Here is a 21864-nt window from a genome sequence, read left to right as displayed (position 1 = left end):
AAGGACTAGCTCCAGGAGGATTATTGTAAACATCCCCCATAAATCTCCTTTTTTAAAGTATGCTGCTGAATTTAATAATGCTGGACTTCATCTCGTGGATGTGTAGCATTAATTTCTGGAGACATACGTACGCAAACTCTGAGACAGACTAGTATGTGAACTAGATAAAGCAAGTTCCATCCAGGCTTTACTTCTCCTGGAGGCTGCTGCACTCTGTCACAGTGAAGGTTATTGTGCTAAGCAGGTGTGTGTTGTGTTGACAGCTCAGTGTAAAGCCGTGCTCACCTGTAATGAAGGTGAGGGGCGGAAGACTCATCGACCTGAAGTCTACGGTGGACTCGGCCGTGAAGAGCTGCCCGACTGTCCGACACGTCTTCGTCTCTCAGAGGACAGAAAACCCTGCTGCGATGGGACAGCTGGACGTCCCCCTGGAGGAGGTGAGACACCTGGTCGACTCACCTGATCAGTGGATGATCCCTGAATGATACATGTGGGAGAGGACTGGTTAGGGCGTCACAGCATTATTCTTAGTTAGTAGCAGCAGTAGGAAGGGCATCAGTAGTAGTATCAGTAGTAGTAGTACAGTTACATCTTGTCTCTCTAGGTGATGTCCTCTGCGTCCCCTGTTTGTCGTGCGGAGCCTCTGGACAGTGAAGATCTTCTGTTTCTTCTCTACACATCAGGAAGTACGGGGAAACCTAAAGGCATCGTCCACACACAGGCTGGATACCTGCTGTACGCCGCGCTCACACACCAGGTACAGGCACGCACACACAGGGCCAGCCCGTGGCGTAGGCGACATGGGCGGTTACCTAGGGCGCAAAATGTCCGGGGGCGCCCAAGTGAAAGTTTTTGAATTGGCGTGAATCAACTCCGCCCAGCTGATGAGATAGCGGCATATACATTGATAGTAATCAAGGAAACCTGTCCAGACTGTTTGTGACAGATTGGTAATGTAGCTGGTAAAGTTTTGCAATATAAACATCTAAAAACTGAAGTGCAACCTTGCTCTGTTTGTAACTGTGAGCTGCACTTTATCAGAGCTGCTGAAGGTAACGTGTGTGTCTGTGGTGAGATTTCTGCCTGATGAGAGGTGATTTCAGTTTCACCTTTTTTCATCCTAACATACAGTCTCAGACTGTGTCTGTCAGACGGTCTGAAGGGGATCCTATCAGCGGAGCAATAATGAAATTAAATTATTAAATAAATCCTCATTAAATGATGTCTCTAGTCTCTAATATTACCACTTTTCTCTGGACCTGTGGGAGACATTCTGAATGTGCAGAAAGTTTGAACCTGAGCAGAAAAGCTGCTGAAAAACAGGGGCTATTAGGTCTTGATTAGACGGGGGGGGGGGCAATCTAAAATCTCGTCCAGGGCTCCAACAGTGTCACACACCCTCACCTCAGATGATGTGTATCCGAGTGTTTGTCCAGACGTGTTGTTTGTAGTTTTTATGTAATATTTATTCTGAAAGTTTTTGCAGGAAGTTTTGAAGTTCTGGGATTTGTGAGTTTAAAATAAATGATGAACCTGGGCCACCACGCCGGCTTCCCTCTGTTTCTGTGCCTCAGGGCTCGGGTGGTGTTGTGTTGTCTCAGGGCTGTGACTCGTGTGGTGTTTTAATGAGGACGTTACACAACGGGGCAACAACACGCCGCTGTTTGTCCTCCGAGCAGCGAGGACGCAGCCCGGCGGGCAGATCTGCCTTAGAAAGCTTTAAATTAGCTTTTTCTGACTGACAAGCAGAAACATCTGCTTCCTCTGCGCGTGTGTTTGCAGGACTGACGTGATGTTTTTGATGATAATTGAATAAAAACATAAACCATAACCCCCCCCGCCCCCGTCACTGCCAAATATTTATCAGTGCTAATTTCTAAAGCAGCTTAGCGGCTCAGGGTTCGGGGGGGTTGTTGGCTCGCTGCTTGTTTGGATGAAACAACAGAACAAAAGCTGCTTTATGTGAAAAAGACAAGGGCGGCTGGGCCCATGCCAGGGCGAGAGACACTACCACACAGAGAGAGAGAGAGAGAGATGGAGGGAGGGGGAGGCGTTGCTAGGCACCTCACGTTGGCTCGTCAGCCATTTTGTTTCTAATCAAAACAACTCCAGATTCCTTCCACCAAACAAATCATTCACACAGAGAGGACTCTCATACTGACCACTGACCAACAGTACTACTGCTAGTATTAAAAACATGTAGTAAAAGTAGTAATACCACATTAAACTAGTCCATTACAACTAAAAGTATCAAAAGTAAAAGTACTCATTAGGCAGAATTACCCCGTCAGTGTTATATAGCTGGATCATGATTAATCATGGATAAATATATAGCTTGGTACTTCTCTGTACTGTGTTTGTGTCGAGTGTGAGTTCACAGGAATCTGATGGAGAGAGCGAGACACAACACGTAGTTTAGTGTTTTGTTTGAGCTCATGTTATACTTCCTGTCCTGCTGGGAAGTTGAATCTGTGTTTTATAAACTGGTCCAGATGGCAGGTGGATGGTTTGCATCTCGGACTCGGAATTTAGTTTCTGGAAATGGAAAACAATTTTGCACACCTGCACCTCGTGTGAGACAGAAACAGACGGACGCTGTGGTAACCCTTATGTTGCTGTTGTGATTTCTTCAGTACGTGTTTGACTACCGGGATGGAGACGTGTTCGGCTGTGTGGCGGACGTCGGCTGGATAACGGGGCACAGCTACGTGGTGTATGGACCGCTGTGCAATGGCGCCACCACCGTCCTGTTTGAGAGCACACCTGTTTATCCAGACCCAGGTAAGATCCAAAACTAGACACAAGGTTCAGTCCACCAGCAGAGCTCTGGATCAACCAGCCCGTCGTCATGCTCAGTGTTGGTGCTGGTTGAATCATCAGAACAAACTGAGATCAGTTGTTCTGGTGTCTCAAATGTCCAAATAAAATCTAAATCTTAAATAAATTAAGTAAATTAAGACCCTAGTTCCTCTGGTTTTTGGTCCCCTACAAAGGAACCTTTAGTGGAAACAGAAGGTTTCTCTCAGACTGTGTGTTGTTGTGGTTTCTGTCCTTCAGACAGAGTGAAATATCAAGACCCTGTCCCTTTAATTAAATGGGGCTTACAGGGCTCTCCTGGCTTCTCTCCAGTGTTCGGTTACTCATTAATGCCGTTAATGTTGGTTTATTATCTTCACTTGTGGAGCGAAGCCACTTTATCTCAGCTCTATTGTTTTAGCTCTTAACACGGCGTCGCCACAAGGTGATGTGACCTTTTGTCACTGTGATGTGCTCTTGACTTTTGACCTGTTAGTTGTTGGTTACTCGGGACAGAACTTCATGCAGCAGCTCGGGACAGAAATGTCCAGGAAGAAGCTGTAAAAAGACAAACGATGCCTTGATAAGAGTTTCCCTGTGTTTACTTTTTATTTCACGTCAAATATTAATCATCCTCTGGAATGACTTAAAGCTGCAGTAACCTTTATAAACAGAACGTGTTGTCTAATTTATCACCTGACAGTAATCGCAGGGGCGTTCCCAAGCTGAGGCCAGTGCCGAACTAATTATCAGCCCGAATGCTCCTGTAGTGGGAGGGGCTTACAGACATACTCTGAAGGTTGCTGAGGCTCCAATATCAGAAACCCGCCACAGCCAATGAGAGCGAGGCGGGACGCGTCCCCAGCATGTTGTGCATCTATACAATGTATAAACCTGCTGATTCCCTCTTCTCAGCCTCAAGTTCATCCACAGTTTGATTCTCTCCTTTTGTTTTTCCGTGCAAAACTCACACGCACAAGGTCAACCAGCTGACGACGACAGTCTGCCTCCATGTTTGTTACTGTCTGAAGTCACGTTTGATCACGTGAGATTCTGTGAGATCTCAAGTCCCCAGAACCACCACTCTGAAACCGCTTAATAAATATAATAATATAAACACAGAGTGCGTGGTCCTGCGTCTGGACTGAACCTTATGTCTGTGTTTGTTCTAAAGATTAAAATATTAAACACCGGTTCATTCTGTCTGTGGGATCCAACGTTTTAAAATTGGTCAAGATTTAAACAAGGTGTTAGCAGAGTGATAGGAGCAGCAGAGGGAAGGTTTCGCATTATGTTATTATTGAACGACTTGTTTACACACTAAACTAAGATAGCATTTATCTCAGAGCACCACAGTGTCTAAGGAAGCCTAACAGAGCTGCTGGCAGGACTCTTTCTACCTGTCAGCTCAGCCTCTCGCCCCCGTTTAGACTTTTTTTGTAGTTAGAAAACACAACATTAAAGGTGACCCAGCCGTGACAGCGTGTACATGTGTTCATACGTGTCACTGTGTGTGTGGTCCTGCAGGCAGGTACTGGGAGACTGTCCAGCGCCTGAGAATCAGTCAGTTCTACGGAGCTCCGACGGCCCTGCGGCTGCTGCTGAAGTACGACGACAGCTGGGTGAAGAAGTACGACCGCTCGTCTCTGCGGACGCTCGGATCAGGTCTCACGTGACATCACGTTTTAATGTTGACTCAGAACAAGTCCTGCTTTTAAAATCCAGCTCACCATATCGGTCTGAGGGGTCGGGAGAGGAAAGAAGAAGTTCTGATACACACTTTTCTCTAACGTTTATTTTTGCCTCCAGCAGTAATTAAACATCTAAAGTTTAGAGGAGACGTGTCTCTTCTGTGGTAATGAAAATGAAAAGCCTTAAACATGGAGCCACCAGTTTAATCTTAAAGTTTGTTTTATACTACAGTTATGCTAACTGTAAAATCTTAATCTGAAAAGTAACCACAGCCGTCATTTAGTGGAGTATAAAGTAGCACAACAGAATACCACAGTATAGTACATAAGTACTTGTAGTGCTTCTAAATGTTTTGGCGGCTGATTAAACACACAGTTTAAATAAAGGAAGCTGATAAAGGTTTTATTAAACCATATAACTCTGTGTTTGCAGTGGGAGAACCCATCAACCACGAGGCCTGGCACTGGTTCCACAGTGTGGTTGGAGATGGACGGTGTCCTTTAGTGGACACCTGGTGGCAGACAGGTGAGACACACAGCAACCTGTGTGGGTTAATGTACATTTACACACATGCAAAAAGTTTCCTTATCTATAAAACAGAGTATAAAACATGACCGCTCTGAAGTCAGCAGTCTTTATTACCTGGTCTGCTTCCAATCCAGACTAAAGAAATCAGCTGGGCTGAGTCAGTGAACTCCTTTGAGTCCTTTCTCAAAACGAACTTTCACAGGAGAGTTTGTTGACTTTATTACTTTGTAACATAGAATTCCTTGGATGTGCTCTATAAATAAAGATTATTAATATTCTTATAATTATTATTATTAAACCTGGAGAAGCAGCGTTCACGTTTTATGATCCACATCTCAAAGTGGCAGAAAACTGCAGGCCTACTTCAACTCCAGGGCTTTTAAATTTTATCAGGTCAAATTTGGGACTCTTTACTGATATCTGCTGTGTACTTTTTATAAACCTGTTTGTCTTGTTTTATTTTTATCTTCTATTTTATTTAGTGTTACTCTTTTTAAACTCTTATTTAAAAGCGTCTCCTGTTTCTTGAAGCCTCTCCGTCTTAGGTGAGGCACTGACTGACCTTCTTGTCCAAACACCTGCCTTACTTTCCATGAGCCAAGTCACTTTATTTATGCAGCACAACACAAGGTGAACCCGGTTCACTCATTCACCGTCCTACACTGCACTGTACAGCTACAACACCGAGTAAATTCAGATTCCAGCATCATCTTACGTCGTCACTAAGCTGCAGAGCCGCACACTCGTGTTTTAATGTACATTAATATTACTCTGATGCTGCCTGTCGGACTCAAAGAACAGAGACTGGTTTACATCGTTTGAGAAACTGACAGATGTATGCAGGAGGACAGCCCTGTACATCAGAGGAGAGAACAGAATCTCAGGCCTCCCCGGCCCTCTTCCTGTTTGTCAGGTTGTTTGTGGGTCTGACTGCTGATCCGACTGTAAGTCCGTCTGATTCTCTCTTTACTGGAGCTTTAACCCTAATTTGAACGATTAGCAGCAGAACATCTGCAGCTCTGCCGAAAATGAATTAAGATCAAATCCTCAACACACTTACCCCCCCCCCCCCCCCCCCCCCCCCACCCCAGACTCTGGGCCCCCAGGGCAAGACAGTCGAGGATCACTGACAGCAGAGAGAGTGTGTGACCTAATTCCTCGACAATCACTGCACACTGTGTGTGTGTTGTTTTTAAATCAGACTTTAAACTCTCCGCCAGCTGCTTCTTTCTCTTAAAAGGAGAAAAATCCCCAATAAATTAAGAAATTAAAGGACATTAAAGTTGCATGTAGAAGCAACATCTGACGCCCCCTAGTGGCAGCCAGGTGGAATGTTTATATATATATATATACAGTGAGGAAAATAAGTATTTGAACACCCTGCTATTTTGCAAGTTCTCCCACTTAGAAATCATGGAGGGGTCTGAAATTGTCATCATAGGTGCATGTCCACTGTGAGAGACATAATCTAAACAAAAAACAACAACTATTTATTTGTATGATACAGCTGCAAATAAGTATTTGAACACGTGTCTATCAGCTAGAATTGTGACTCTCAAAGACCTGTTAGTCTGCCTTCAAAATGTCCACCTCCACTCCATTTATTATCCTAAATTAGATGCACCTGTTTGAGGTCGTTAGCTGCATAAAGACACCTGTCCACCCCATACAATCAGTAAGAATCCAACTACTAACATGGCCAAGACCAAAGAGCTGTCCAAAGACACTAGAGACAAAATTGTACACCTCCACAAGGCTGGAAAGGGCTACGGGGAAATTGCCAAGCAGCTTGGTGAAAAAGGTCCACTGTTGGAGCAATCATTAGAAAATGGAAGAAGCTAAACATGACTGTCAATCTCCCTCGGACCGGGGCTCCACGCAAGATCTCACCTCGTGGGGTCTCAATGATCCTAAGAAAGGTGAGAAATCAGGCCAGAACTACACGGGAGGAGCCGGTCAATGACCTGAAAAGAGCCGGGACCACCGTTTCCAAGGTTACTGTTGGTAAAACACTAAGACGTCATGGTTTGAAATCACGCATGGCACGGAAGGTTCCCCTGCTTAAACCAGCACATGTCACGTCTTCAGTTTGCCAACGACCATTTGGATGATCCAGAGGAGTCATGGGAGAAAGTCATGTGGTCAGATGAGACCAAAATAGAACTTTTTGGTCATAATTCCACTAACCGTGTTTGGAGGAAGAAGAATGATGAGTACCATCCCAAGAACAGCATCACTACTGTGAAGCATGGGGGTGGTAGCATCATGCTTTGGGGCTGTTTTTCTGCACATGGGACAGGGCGACTGCACTGTATTAAGGAGAGGAGGACCGGGGCCATGTATTGCCAGATTTTCCCTCAGTTAGAGCATTGAAGATGGGTCGAGGCCGGGTCTTCCAACATGACAATGACCCGAAGCACACAGCCAGGATAACCAAGGAGTGGCTCTGTAAGAAGCATATCAAGGTTCTGGCGTGGCCTAGCCAGTCTCCAGACCTAAACCCAATAGAGAATCTTTGGAGGGAGCTCAAACTCCGTGTTTCTCAGCGACAGCCCAGAAACCTGACTGATCTAGAGAAGATCTGTGTGGAGGAGTGGGCCAAAATCCCTCCTGCAGTGCAAACCTGCTGAAAAACTACAGGAAACGTTTGACCAAACAAAGGCTACTGTACCAAATATTAACATTGATTTTCTCAGGTGTTCAAATACTTATTTGCAGCTGTATCATACAAATAAATAGTTAAAAAATCATACATTGTGATTTCTGGATTTTTTTTTTTAGATTATGTCTCTCACAGTGGACATGCACCTACGATGACAATTTCAGACCCCTCCATGATTTCTAAGTGGGAGAACTTGCAAAATAGCAGCGTGTTCAAATACTTATTTTCCTCACTGTATATATTCATCATTCAGTTAAATTACTGTATGTGTTTACCATGTTTATACAGTTTATTGTTTAGATATTTCAATATTTTCATCAGCGACATTAAAACCGTTGACTCTGCTGAATCTACCTCCTCACATTCACCTCAGTGCAGCTCCTCCTAGCTTCTGATTGGTTAGCTCGGCCACATGTGAGTTAGGAACAAGGAAGTGTCGGTTGGAGCAGTTACCTTCTCACTAACAGTGATCCAACCACCACGCAGTAAATCTATATATTTCATCCTATGTTAAAGCCTGGATAAATATTTATCTAATGCATCATCAAAGAGTCCCTCTGGCTGGAGGAATTCTCCCCCCTTCTCTGATATGAAATCAGATTTCTTGTCTTTCGTCCTTGCAGAGACGGGTGGAGTCTGCATCGCCCCTCGTCCTGCAGAGGAAGGAGCTCCGATCATCCCAGCGATGGCGATGAGGCCGTTCTTTGGCATCCAGCCGGTTCTCATGGGACAGAAGGTGACCTGAAAACCACAATACAACCCTGTCAATACTAAACAGGAAACAGCTGTTTAGTTCTTTGACTGCTTCCTGGAAACCAGCTTTGAGCTCGTGAAGAGGGAACCTGATGAACATTTTTAAAGGTCTAATTGGGAGCTAGTACAAGACTTCATGAGTAACTTCAGTTAGTGAACTACATGTACAGTCAGTTTATTACACTATAAATGGATTCCTGACACTGGTTATTGGAACAGAAGTTTTGTACTGTACTGTAATCTCGACTGGAGCTCACCAACACATAGTTCGGATCTTTGTGGTCATTTTGAGTCTCTTTTTAGTTGTTTAGTATGTCTTAGTTGTCGTTTGGAGTCTCTTTGTGGTCGTCTGGAGTCTCTTTGTGGTCGTCTGGATCTCTTTGTGGTCGTCTGGAGTCTCTTTGTGGTCGTCTGGAGTCTCTTTGTGGTCGTCTGGAGTCTCTTTGTGGTCGTCTGGAGTCTCTTTGTGGTCGTCTGGAGTCTCTTTGTGGTCATTTGGAGTCTCTTTGTTGTCATTTGGAGTCTCTTTGTTGTCATTTGGAGTCTCTTTGTTGTCGTTTGGAGCCTCTTTGTGGTCGTTTGGAGTCTCTTTGTGGTCGTTTGGAGTCTCTTTGTGGTTGTTTGGAGTCTCTTTGTGGTTGTTTGGAGCCTCTTTGTGGTTGTTTGGAGTCTCTTTGTGGTTGTTTGGAGTCTCTTTGTGGTTGTTTGGAGTCTCTTTGTGGTTGTTTGGAGTCTCTTTGTGGTCGTTTGGAGTCTCTTTGTGGTCGTTTGGAGTCTCTTTGTGGTTGTTTGGAGTCTCTTTGTGGTTGTTTGGAGTCTCTTTGTGGTTGTTTGGAGTCTCTTTGTGGTCGTTTGGAGTCTCTTTGTGGTCGTTTGGAGTCTCTTTGTGGTCGTTTGGAGTCTCTTTGTGGTTGTTTGGAGCCTCTTTGTGGTTGTTTGGAGTCTCTTTGTGGTTGTTTGGAGCCTCTTTGTGGTTGTTTGGAGCCTCTTTTTGGTCGTTTTATGTCTCTTTGTGGTCGTCTGGAGTCTCTTTGTGGTCATTTGGAGTCTCTTTGTGGTCATTTGGAGTCTCTTTGTTGTCATTTGGAGTCTCTTTGTTGTCATTTGGAGTCTCTTTGTTGTCGTTTGGAGTCTCTTTGTGGTCGTTTGGAGCCTCTTTGTGGTCGTTTGGAGTCTCTTTGTGGTTGTTTGGAGCCTCTTTGTGGTCGTTTGGAGTCTCTTTGTGGTTGTTTGGAGTCTCTTTGTGGTTGTTTGGAGCCTCTTTGTGGTTGTTTGGAGCCTCTTTTTGGATGTTTTGTGTCTCTTTGTGGTTGTTTGGAGTCTCTTTGTTGTCGTTTGGTTGTTTGGAGCCTCTTTGTGGTCGTTTTGTGTCTCTTTGTGGTCGTTTGGAGTCTCTTTGTGGTCGTCTGGAGTCTCTTTGTGGTCGTTTGAGTCTGTGGTTGTTTATTATGTCTTAGTTGTCGTCTGGAGTCTCTTTGTTGTCATTTGGAGCCTCTTTGTGGTCGTTTTGTGTCTCTTTGTGGTTGTTTGGAGCCTCTTTTTGGACGTTTTATGTCTCTTTGTGGTCGTCTGGAGTCTCTTTGTGGTCATTTGGAGTCTCTTTGTTGTCATTTGGAGTCTCTTTGTTGTCATTTGGAGTCTCTTTGTTGTCGTTTGGAGCCTCTTTGTGGTCGTTTTGTGTCTCTGTGGTCGTTTGGATTCTCTTTGTTGTCATTTGGAGTCTCTTTGTGGTTGTTTGAGTCTCTTTGTGGTTGTTTGGAGCCTCTTTGTGGTTGTTTGGAGCCTCTTTTTGGACGTTTTATGTCTCTTTGTGGTCGTCTGGAGTCTCTTTGTGGTCATTTGGAGTCTCTTTGTTGTCATTTGGAGTCTCTTTGTTGTCGTTTGGAGCCTCTTTGTGGTCGTTTTGTGTCTCTGTGGTCGTTTGGATTCTCTTTGTTGTCATTTGGAGTCTCTTTGTTGTCATTTGGAGTCTCTTTGTTGTCGTTTGGAGTCTCTTTGTGGTCGTTTGGAGTCTCTTTGTGGTCGTTTGGAGTCTCTTTGTGGTCGTTTGGAGTCTCTTTGTGGTCGTTTTGAGTCTCTTTGTGGTTGTTTTGGAGTCTCTTTGTGGTTGTTTGGAGCCTCTTTGTGGTTGTTTGGAGCCTCTTTTTGGATGTTTTGTGTCTCTGTGGTCATTTGGAGTCTCTTTGTTGTCATTTGGAGTCTCTTTGTTGTCATTTGGAGTCTCTTTGTTGTCATTTGGAGTCTCTTTGTTGTCGTTTGGAGCCTCTTTGTGGTCGTTTTGTGTCTCTGTGGTCGTTTGGATTCTCTTTGTTGTCATTTGGAGTCTCTTTGTTGTCGTTTGGAGCCTCTTTGTGGTCGTTTGGAGTCTCTTTGTGGTCGTTTGGAGTCTCTTTGTGGTCGTTTGGAGTCTCTTTGTGGTCGTTTGGAGCTCTTTGTGGTCGTTTGGAGTCTCTTTGTGGTTGTTTGGAGTCTCTTTGTGGTTGTTTGGAGCCTCTTTGTGGTTGTTTGGAGCCTCTTTTTGGATGTTTTGTGTCTCTGTGGTCATTTGGAGTCTCTTTGTTGTCGTTTGGTCGTTTGGAGCCTCTTTGTGGTCGTTTTGTGTCTCTTTGTGGTCGTTTTGTGTCTCTTTGTGGTCGTTTGGAGTCTCTTTGTGGTCGTTTGAGTCTGTGGTTGTTTATTATGTCTTAGTTGTCGTCTGGAGTCTCTTTGTTGTCATTTGGAGCCTCTTTGTGGTCGTTTGGTGTCTCTTTGTGGTCGTTTGGAGTCTCTTTGTGGTCGTTTGGAGTCTCTTTGTGGTCGTTTGAGTCTGTGGTTGTTTAGTATGTCTTAGTTGTCGTCTGGAGTCTCTTTGTGGTCGTTTGGAGCCTCTTTGTGGTCATTTGGAGTCTCTTTGTGGTCGTTTGGAGCCTCTTTGTGGTCGTCTGGAGTCTCTTTGTGGTCGTTTGGAGTCTCTTTGTGGTCGTCTGGAGTCTCTTTGTGGTCGTTTGGAGTCTCTTTGTTGTCATTTGGAGTCTCTCTGTGGTTGTTTGTGTCTTAGTTGTCGTTTTGATTCCCTTTGTATAATATTGTAAATTATGTTGAAATGTTGAAATAGAAATGGGAAAACATGCAGATTCGGTTGCTGAGAGTGTCTTTTAAGATTGATTTAAATGACTTCGAGGATCTATCAGAGTGAGTGGTTTCTATTGAGCTCTCCTCCAGTGAGCTTCAGATCCGATCTCCCATCAATCCCTCCCTCTTGTTAACTCCACTTGACCTTTAGCAGTAAGAGATAAAACGAGCCTTCGAATGACACCCCCCCCCCCCCCCCCCCCCCCCCCACTCCCCCTCTCTTTCACAGTTATATCTTTCAATTAAAACAGGACCAGCAGCATCTGTTTTCTTTGATTAACAGACTTTCAGGCTCGGTTGGGATGATCGCAGATCCCCCAACTTAATTATCCGCTAGTTTCCCCATTGCCCTGTAATCTGCGGGCGTTTGAGGGTTTTCATCATCACTGGTTACTGAGTGTAGATTAGATTAGATTAGGCCTCCTTCAGTTTCACATTTCATCCTCCACTTTCACTCCAATCCTCTCAGAACTAACACCAACGGCAATATAAGCGCTGATGAAGATGGCCCTAATGTGTTTAATAGACAGTTTGTGCAGGATTGAATTTGTACCACTTCTGTTGTGGCTTGCATTTTATCTTGGATCATGAGAGTAGTTTCAGTCTTTATTAAAGTAGCAATACCACAAGATAAATGTGTTCAGTTATAAGATAAAGTCCTGCATTTTTAAACCCTACTTAGTAAGTTTTAGTATCAGCCAAATATAGGCTATCCAAGTATCAGAAGTAAAAAACATTAATATTTCACAATATTACATTATATCACTGTGTTATGTTACTCCTGTATGAATGTGCAAACAGCTTTTTAATGTTATAACTGAATTTTAAACTGCTAATTTTGAGGTAGGTTAATCAGTCTATGAACCCAGGTGATTATATCATGCTAATCCTGTACTTAGCTAGCTTCCACCTGTATGTCCTGTAGTATGTGAGCATCTTTTCAACTGTCCCGTATGTTGCATGTTCTGCTGTGTGTTATCAGGGTGAACCCCTCTCCGGTAACTCCGTCAGCGGCGCTCTGTGCATCAGCCAGCCGTGGCCTGGGATGGCTCGCACCATCTACGGAGACCACCAGAGATTCGTCGACGCGTATTTCAAACCGTATCCTGGTGGGTGAAAATCAAAACGCACTGCAGCTCTTCGGTTCATGATCCCGGCCTGTTAGTTAGGTGTGTTTCTTCCAGGTTGTTACTTCACTGGAGACGGAGCGCACCGGTCAGAGGACGGCTACTACCAGATAACCGGCCGGATGGACGACGTCATCAACGTGAGCGGTCACCGTCTCGGGACGGCAGAGATCGAGGACGTTCTGGTGAGACGCCACAGATGCAGAAACATAAAGTGACAACACAGAACATGACCCTGAGCATTAGCTGGTCTTTGTGTCGTTCTGCAGGACGAACATCCAGCTGTTCCAGAGACGGCTGTGATCGGAGTCCTGCATGACATCAAGGGAGAAGGTGAGAGCTAGAACACAGGTACTGAACTCCCAGCATGCCCTGCTGCTGCTGCTCTCTACTGTTTATACAGTACTGTGCAAGAGTTTGAGGCAGCTGTGTACATGTAAGACATGTTAATAGATTATATTTATCAGTCAACAAAGTCTTTGTAGGCCTATCATCAGGTGTACGACTGAACAGTTAAACCAAACAGGTGCTGATGGTCATTAATTCCATATGGAGGTTGAAATGCGATCAACAAGTGAAACTGCAGGTTTTGAAGTTTGGGATTAGGTCGAATGAACGGTCTTCTCAGTGCTGAAAACTACAGGCAGATACTGATTGGCCCAAAGGCAGATACTTGTTTTCCACACCTGCCTAAAACTTTTGGACAGGACTGAATGGGGAAATGGCGGTCAGGCGTTCATCAGGTCAGCAGGACGAGGAAACCAAAATAAAACTTTACTGACTTTTTTGTGGCTCTTTCAAAGTAAAGGTACAGAGATGACTCAGAATCAGAATCAGAAGGAATTTATTGCCAAGTAGTGTTTTACACATACGAGGAATTTGCTGTGGTGATGAGGTGCTACACGCAGACAAACATACAACAAAGATCAACAATCAACAACAAATATGTGCGACGTGCCGGGTCTGTGCCCGACACGAGATGAAACAGTATTTACATGTGCAGAGACATTCGTATCATTTGCAAGGGGGAGTGTCAGTGGGGGACCCGGGTCTTGTTAATGAAGCTAGCTGCAGACGGGAAGAAAGAAGAAACGAGGGACTGCTGGTGCAGAAAAGTCTTTATGCTGATCATGAGTTTAATTTCATTCACTGGAGTTAAATATGTGAAGAAAAGAGAGAAAATATTTCAGTAAGGTTAGTGCATGAATTGATAGTTTGGAAAATTGTGTTTTTTAAAATAAATAGATCAATATTTATGATCATTTAGTCATTTTTAAAATGTTTTTAAATTAAAATGTATTTAATTATCTACTGTTATGTTTTCATTATTCTGCTAATGTACATTACTTTTCATTACAAAGATTCTTAACTTGAAATGAATACAACACACAAAATGAATATGTAATAACATACAGAGAGAGAGAGAGGTGTGTTTATATAAGTGTAATGTGTTCAGTGAAAAACAGATTCTTAGTTTCACCCGCAGCACTTTGCTGCCTCCTGCTGGTCTGTCAGGAGACCTGCTGCCCACAGTTCCTTTCATCTCTGTGAAAGTTAACAGATTAATTATACAGCTTTCTCTGCTTAACAACATTTAACGATGAAATAAACAGAGGTGGAAAGAGTACTAAAATATTGTACTTAAGTAAAAGTACTGTTACAATGATGAATTTTTACTTAAGTACAAGTAAAGTTACTATTATAAAAATCTTCTGAAGTAAAAGTAAAACGTAGCTCATTTAAAACTTACTCAGAGAAAATGTTACTTCTTAACCTCCTAAAATAACTTAACTTATATCTTATTTATAGGCCTACTTATTATACTTATTTAATTAAATCACAGTCTTTTGACGAGGGCACAAAGCCAGATATTAGTTAGACAGATCCTTTGCTGAAGCAATGGCATGTTGTTGTTAGAGACCTCTTTATGTTATTATGAGAAGTTTTTCTTCATTATGAAACTGGGATTAGACTCCGCACTGGGCTGGGAAAATGGGAAACACTGGACTGTATGTGACGTCATATCCCTGTTTACATTCAAACAGGTGGTCATTTTAAAGGGACTTCATAAGCGTTAGCATAAATAACTAGTTACTGGCAGGATGCTAGTGCCAACCAACATTAGCAGTGTCACTTCAAACAAAACACACTTAAGTAAAAGTAAAATTACAGATTATAAAAACGGCTTAAAAAAGTACAAGTACACAAAAAAACTACTCAATTACAGTAATGTGAGTAATCATAATTCGTTAGTGTCCACCTGTGGGAATCAAATGAAAACTTGATGTCTTTGTGAAAAGTATAAATGTTTTTATGATTATGATCTTTCCTTTTTATACTTTGACTTTTGCTGGTTATGTGAAGTTAACAGGTGTGTGTGTGTCTGTGCTCTCAGTGCCGTTTGCCTTCGTGGTTTTGAAGGAGGAGTTTGGTGACGACGCCCCCGCCATCCTCCAGCAGCTCAGAGAACTCGTCGCCACAAAGATTGCCAAATATGCCGTCCCGGAGCACTTCCTGGTGAGCCGGTTTCTGTGGCAACAACACACCTGGAACAGTAACAGCAGGGCCTAGTTCAGTCTTAACACGTTTTGCACCAGTACTACCAGTACTGCTACGTTTCCGGGTTGAACAACATGTTTCCTTGAAACACTGTGCATCGGGCTTCGAGGTATGTTTACTCCCCGTCGGTGGCCAGCCTAAGGCTTTTTATTGTGACCAGCCTAAGGCTTTTTATTGTGGCCAGCCTAAGGCTTTTTATTGTGGCCAGCCTAAGGCCTTTTATTGTGGCCAGCCTAAGGCTTTTATTGTGGCCAGCCTAAGGCTTTTTATTGTGACCAGCCTAAGGCTTTTTATTCAATTTCAATTTTTCAATTTTATTTATATAGCGCCAAATCACAACAACAGTTATCTCACAGCGCTTTTCATAAAAGAGCAGGTCTAGACCGAACTCTATGATATTTACAGAAGCCCAACAGTTGTGACCAGCCTAAGGCTTTTTATTGTGGCCAGCCTAAGGCTTTTTATTGTGGCCAGCCCAAGGCTCACCTGTGCAATCCCCATGCTGTCTGATCAGCATCTTGATATGCCACAGCTGTGAGGTGGACAGATTATCTCGGCAAAGGAGAAGTGCTCACTAACACAGATTTGTGAACAATATTTGAGAGAAATGGGCCTTTTGTGTTCATAGAGAAAGTCTTAGATCTTTGAGTTCAGCTCATGATGAATGGGGGCAAAAACAAAAGTTTTGCCTTTATAATTTAGTTCAGTATATGTTAAAACAAATGTTTTGCTAGGATTTGTCGGCGCTGAACTCGGCCCAGGCGTGAGACATCACACAGTCATTAATGTAAGTTGTGAAACTGTAGATTGTATGGATGTAAATATACACACACAAAGAGGAGGTCAGCTTGTGTCCAGGTGCTTCTTCCTTTAACTCTGATATTAAGACACGAGTCAGCCAATCAGGAGCCAGGTGCTGTGTTCCAGATCACATACTGTTTGTTTTCAGTGCGTACTAATGCAGTATGTATACTGCTACCCTCTAACTCATCCTCATGCTGCAGAGGATTGTGGGTCAGAACTGCCAGAGTGCATGCAGTACATCCTGGTACTTTAGGCGTGCTGCGTTGGACATACTGAATAGTAGTAAAAGTATTTCCTGTTGCTGCTCTCAGGTGGTGAGGCGACTGCCGAAGACTCGCTCCGGGAAGATTATGAGGCGGATCCTTAGGAAGGTTGCTATGGAGACGACGGCTGACCTCGGCGATGTGTCGACCCTGGACGATCCGTCCGTGGTCAAGGAGATCATCGCGGCCCATGAGCTCTACAGGAAGCAGAGACGAGGAGACGAGGAGAAGAAGAAGAAGAAGTAGGAACTTCCTGTCTGAGCTGTCGCCGCCGTTTTTTAAAACACGGGCAGGAAGTGGGCGGGGCCGAGCAGGCCCTCAGGCATTCCTCAGGTCACTGTGCTCAGAAGCTCCTCCCACCTCGCTGCAGTTACCCACAATCCCCTGCTCCTCTGAGTCCCCCACCAGGCTTCATGTAAAAACACCATAAAACATTTGAACTTCACCTCCGGCGCTCAAGTTTATCACACGAACACTGAAGGAGGGGCCTCTGTGGGCTCCTCCCACCTGATGAGTCTGACCAATCGGACACAAGCACATTTACCTGCTGCAGCAGCCACCTGGTGGAGGAGACCGGTGAGATCCAGGTTTGTTGTTTGTTTTCAGGAACGTGACGCAGCTCATTTATTGGTCCTCAGGTGACATCATGTTCCACCTGTCAGGTGTTCCTGTGCAGCGGCCATCTTGGATCTGAACGACCTCACAGGGCAGTCGAGCGCTTCTGTGTGTTTCAAGTTTTTAAAAAGGTTTCATCACGTTTTAGTTTTAGAGACTAAACTCCAGTTTTAATTAAATTAAATGAGATTTAGATCAATTAGATCAGGTCTGATTTCTGACTTCAGATCAGATTTATTTAGCTGATTTCAGCTGATTTATTGACAGTTAATGATTCTTGTGTGTTGAACGTGCAGAAATAAACTCTCACTACTGAACCTGAACTCTGTCTGTCTGTTTTTAATATTAATAAAGCTTCGAACAACACAAAGGTCAAAACAGTTGTACAAACAAAAAGACTTCTTGAACATTCAGAGAGGACTATATATATATTTATGTTTTATTTATGTTTTGTATTCAGAAATAAAATCTAGAAATCAACCTGAACATCAACTGAATTGAGATGAATTTAAATACATTTATTTTAAAATGCTAAAGGTTATTTTTATAGGCCAACATCACAAATCATAAATCTGCCTTTAGGGGTTTTATTTTGTTTGTTAGATTTTCTGCCACTTTTAAAAGCATTTATTTACATTTACTTTTGTTTGTTATTCATGTTTTTTATTTTGTCATATTTTTATTGTTAAAGTTGTTTTTTTTTATATGTTGAATACAAATGTTTATTTAGTTTGTTCGGCTTTTTGCTATCTATTTATATAAAATATATGAATTTCACAGACAGTTTGTAGGTAGATTTGGAACATCAAAGTCGTGAAAGGAACTAAATACTCAGTTTAATGTATTGATGATTTTAGCAGCTGATTTCCTCTGCGTCTCTGACAGGTCGGTTAAATCTTCTTTCTGCTCCAGATCTCTGCATTATTTCACCTTTTCACAGCAGAACTGTCTCTGCAGTGTGTATTTGTTGTGCTTTATGAATAAATTTGAAAAGTGCTCTCAGGAATGTCTAGAGGATTATAAATGGCTGTTAAAGGGATTCGTTTGCTTGGTTGTAGTTTTAGGCTCAGAGCTTTAATCAGAGGAAGCGTTTCTTTCCTCTGATCTCAACTTTAACATCTTCTGTTGATCATGAACAGCGTGCTTTTATTGTGAAGCGTTCTGTTGTTGTAGTTCGCACTTCCGGACAGCAGGGGGCGACCGACACGCTGCTGCTGTGGTAACAGCGGCCGTCAGTGAACAGGATGTGTCGCAAAGCAGCAGCAATGGCCGCATGGCGACAACAACAGCGGGAGCTGTGAGAAGTTCAGATCCAGCTTCCAGCTCTGCGGGACTCGGAAACATGTCGCTCAGCCTGGAGCCGCTGGTGTCCGCCATGTTGGAGGAGTTCAAGGACAAGGTGCTGACGGAGACCCGTCAGAGACTCAGAGGGGGGTCTGCAGGACTACAGACCTGTCAGAGACTCAGAGGGGGGTCTGCAGGAGGCTCAGAGGTCAGCTGCTCCTTTATTTATTTATTAATGTTTAGACTCTGCAGGACTACAGACAGAGACCTGTCAGAGACTCAGAGGGGGGTCTGCAGGACTACAGACAGAGACCTGTCAGAGACTCAGAGGGGGGTCTGCAGGACTACAGACAGAGACCTGTCAGAGACTCAGAGGGGGGTCTGCAGGACTACAGACAGAGACCTGTCAGAGACTCAGAGGGGGGTCTGCAGGACTACAGACCCGTCAGAGACTCAGAGGGGGGTCTGCAGGAGGCTCAGAGGTCAGCTGCTCCTTTATTTATTTATTAATGTTTAGACTCTGCAGGACTACAGACCTGTGAGAGACTCAGAGGGGGGTCTGCAGGACTACAGACAGAGACCTGTGAGAGACTCAGAGGAGGGTCTGCAGGACTACAGACCTGTGAGAGACTCAGAGGGGGTCTGCAGGACTACAGACAGAGACCTGTGAGAGACTCAGAGGAGGGTCTGCAGGACTACAGACAGAGACCTGTGAGAGACTCAGAGGGGGGTCTGCAGGACTACAGACCTGTCAGAGACTCAGAGGGGGTCTGCAGGACTACAGACCTGTCAGAGACTCAGAGGAGGGTCTGCAGGACTACAGACCTGTCAGAGACTCAGAGGGGGGTCTGCAGGACTACAGACCTGTCAGAGACTCAGAGGGGGGTCTGCAGGAGGCTCAGAGGTCAGCTGCTCCTTTATTTATTTATTAATGTTTAGACTCTGCAGGACTACAGACCCGTCAGAGACTCAGAGGGGGGTCTGCAGGACTACAGACCTGTGAGAGACTCAGAGGGGGGTCTGCAGGACTACAGACCTGTGAGAGACTCAGAGGGGGGTCTGCAGGACTACAGTTTAGAACTAGTTTCACCTTCTCACTGCCTTATTCTGCCTCACTGCTGAATGATGTTTGATTTAATTCATTTGAATCATGAACGAATCAGCACTTAATGTTTCTCTGAGAATGAAACAGACCTGGTCCTGAAGGTCCTGCTTCAGATCAGTTTACTGATCCTCTGTTTGTTCTGAGCAGAAAGTTTAACCTGCGCTGATAAACATCTGATCCTGAGAACTTTCCAGAATGATGAAACTTATTATCGTCTCTCGGCCGGACGCCGCAGTATTTTAACGTTGTTCCTGCCAGCGGTTCATTTACGTCTGTGTCTCCTCTGTCAGCCTGATCCGGAGCAGCTGCTGGCCGGACTCAGGACGCTCTGTGAGGCTCTGCTGCAGGAGCTCAGGAGGCTGCTGGAGGAGCAGCTGAGAGGACGGCAGCGGGACTCCGCCCCCCCTGAAGGAGACGCTCCTACAGCTGAAACCGGCCAATCGGAGCGGACTCCTCCGGCGGACGGCAGCCCGACCTTCAGCTGCAGCAGCTTCTCCGGACGGACCGACCTGAGCGGCAGCGTCAGAGTCCGCCTGCTCACCGTGCACGGCGAGCGGCGGCCGCGCAGCTGCGCTCACTGCGGGAAGGTGTTCGGCACCCGCAGCCACCTCCGGACGCACCAGACGTCTGGCCGGACGCACGCGTGTTCGGCCTGCGGCGAGACGCTGGCGGCGAGGTGCTGCCTCCGAGAGCACAGACTGACCTGCCGGAGACGAGAGGAGAAGTTCAGGTGCGCGGAGTGCGGGAAGGAGTTCGGCAGACGCAGCTACCTGTCCGCACACCAGAGGGTCCACCTGCAGGACAAACCCTTCAAATGCCCCACCTGTCAGAAAGGCTTCACCACGCGCCGCAGCGTCCACGTCCACCAGCTGACCGTCCACCGAGGGCTGCGCCCGTTCACCTGCAGCGTCTGCAGGAAGGCGTTCAGCCAGCAGAGCGGCCTCAGAGCTCACCTGAGGACGCACACGGGCGAGCGGCCGCACACCTGCGAGCAGTGCGGGAACAGCTTCTCCAGCAGGAGCAGCCTGACGGTCCACCGCCGCGTCCACACCGGCGAGAAGGCGTTCAGCTGCGACACCTGCGGGAAGAGCTTCAGCGTGTCGGCCAACCTGCGCCGCCACCGGCTCGTCCACTCCGGCCGCCGCGCGTTCAGCTGCGACGTGTGCGGCCGCGGCTTCACGCAGGCCGCACACCTGAAGGTGCACCGCACCGTGCACAGCGGCGAGTGGGCGTTCATCTGCAACGCCTGCGGGAAGGGCTTCAGGCAGCGCAGCGCCCTGCAGGTGCACGAGCGCAGCCACGCCGGCATCAAACCGCACGGCTGCAGCGAGTGCGGAAAAAACTTCTCCTCGTCCGCGTCGCTGAAGCGCCACCGGCTGGCCCACGGCGGGCAGAGGGCGCACACCTGCGAGGAGTGCGGGAAGAGCTTCACCAGCGCCCAGGTCCTGAAGACTCACCTGCGGCTGCACGCCGGCGCCAAGCCGTTCTCCCGCGACGTGTGCGGGCGCGGCTACAGCTCGCAGAGCTACCTGAAGATGCACCGCCGCAGCCACTCGGAGGGGAAGCCCTTCAGCTGCGCTCGGTGTCAGAAGACCTTCTCCACGCAGGCGAGCGCCAAGCTGCACGAGCGCACGCACAGCGGCGAGAAGCCGTACGTGTGCGAGGTCTGCGGGAAGAGCTTCAGCGTGTCGCAGAACCTCGTCAGACACAAACGCGTCCACAGCGGAGAGAAGCCGTTTGAGTGCGGCGTCTGCGGGAGGAAGTTCAGCCAGAACAGCAACCTGAAGACTCACCTGCAGGTGCACACGGGACACAAGGCCTTCAGCTGCTCCGCCTGCAGCCGCCGCTTCTCCTCCACCCGCAGCCTGCGCCAGCACAGGTGCGCCTCCGCCGGCACGCCGGGAACAGGACGCGCGGGACAAGGTGTCCCACGCGGATCAGAGCTGACGTGAGTCCGGGTCCGGGTTCTGAGAACAGTTCTCGTGTTAGGTTGGTTTGGTTTGAACGAGTTAATGATTTAATCAAAAGTCAGCCGGTTCTGAAGGTCCGGCAGAAGAAGAGGGAGGAAACCCTCCGAGCTGTGGGTCCTCTGGTGGGTCGGACCAGAACTTCAACTGGCCCCCGGACAGACCTGACTGTATTTATTAGCCGGGCTCTGTTTGAGTCAGTCAGCGGGGAAGCAGCGGAGTTCCTTCGGTCCACATCGTCCTGGAAACGTTTCCTTTGAGACAAACTTTAAGTTATAACTTTTATTTTGTAGGAGTTTAAATCTTGTGAGAGGCAGCGGGGACTTCCTGTCCCGGTTCATTCCTGTCCCGGTTCATTCCTCCAGTCAACTAACTGATCAGAAGTCTGTAAAAACAGAAAGAAATAAATTCATTGTTTGTTGTGTTTTTTCTTTTCTTACAGGAAAATAAACAGCTGCAGCACCTAATGAGTAGATGAATGAGTGAATGAAAACGGTAAAAAATAAATGAACATGTCTGAAAAGTAATTTCATCCTGCCCGTTCTCCACTGCTCATTAATAATCATAATCTTGTCCTTTAATAACACACTGCTACAGT

General features: G+C 45.9%; 2 protein-coding genes across 2 annotated transcripts; both read left to right on the top strand.

The window, feature by feature from the left end:
- The first annotated feature begins 282 nt into the window (after positions 1 to 282).
- LOC119911385 (acetyl-coenzyme A synthetase 2-like, mitochondrial) lies at positions 283 to 17233 on the top strand. Its single transcript, XM_038730273.1, has 11 exons — positions 283 to 437; positions 605 to 757; positions 2634 to 2781; positions 4324 to 4461; positions 4921 to 5013; positions 8302 to 8414; positions 12525 to 12651; positions 12727 to 12854; positions 12939 to 13002; positions 15065 to 15186; positions 16344 to 17233. The coding sequence occupies exons 1-11, from the start codon at positions 291 to 293 to the stop codon at positions 16539 to 16541; spliced, it is 1431 nt and encodes a 476-aa protein (XP_038586201.1). The 5' UTR covers positions 283 to 290; the 3' UTR covers positions 16542 to 17233.
- Positions 17234 to 18150: 917 nt separating this feature from the next.
- Positions 18151 to 21793, top strand: LOC119911351 (oocyte zinc finger protein XlCOF6-like). The gene is made up of 2 exons (XM_038730216.1): positions 18151 to 18402; positions 19590 to 21793. The coding sequence occupies exons 1-2, from the start codon at positions 18184 to 18186 to the stop codon at positions 21249 to 21251; spliced, it is 1881 nt and encodes a 626-aa protein (XP_038586144.1). The 5' UTR covers positions 18151 to 18183; the 3' UTR covers positions 21252 to 21793.
- The last annotated feature ends 71 nt before the right edge of the window (positions 21794 to 21864 follow it).

The sequence above is a fragment of the Micropterus salmoides genome, unplaced genomic scaffold, assembly GCF_014851395.1.
Source record: "Micropterus salmoides isolate LMB-PRFRI ecotype aquatic unplaced genomic scaffold, ASM1485139v1 Ms_hic_scaffold_2, whole genome shotgun sequence".
NCBI lineage: Eukaryota > Metazoa > Chordata > Actinopteri > Centrarchiformes > Centrarchidae > Micropterus > Micropterus salmoides.
Note: the sequence above shows the minus strand (reverse complement) of the source record. Positions and strands in the feature narration are given on the sequence as shown.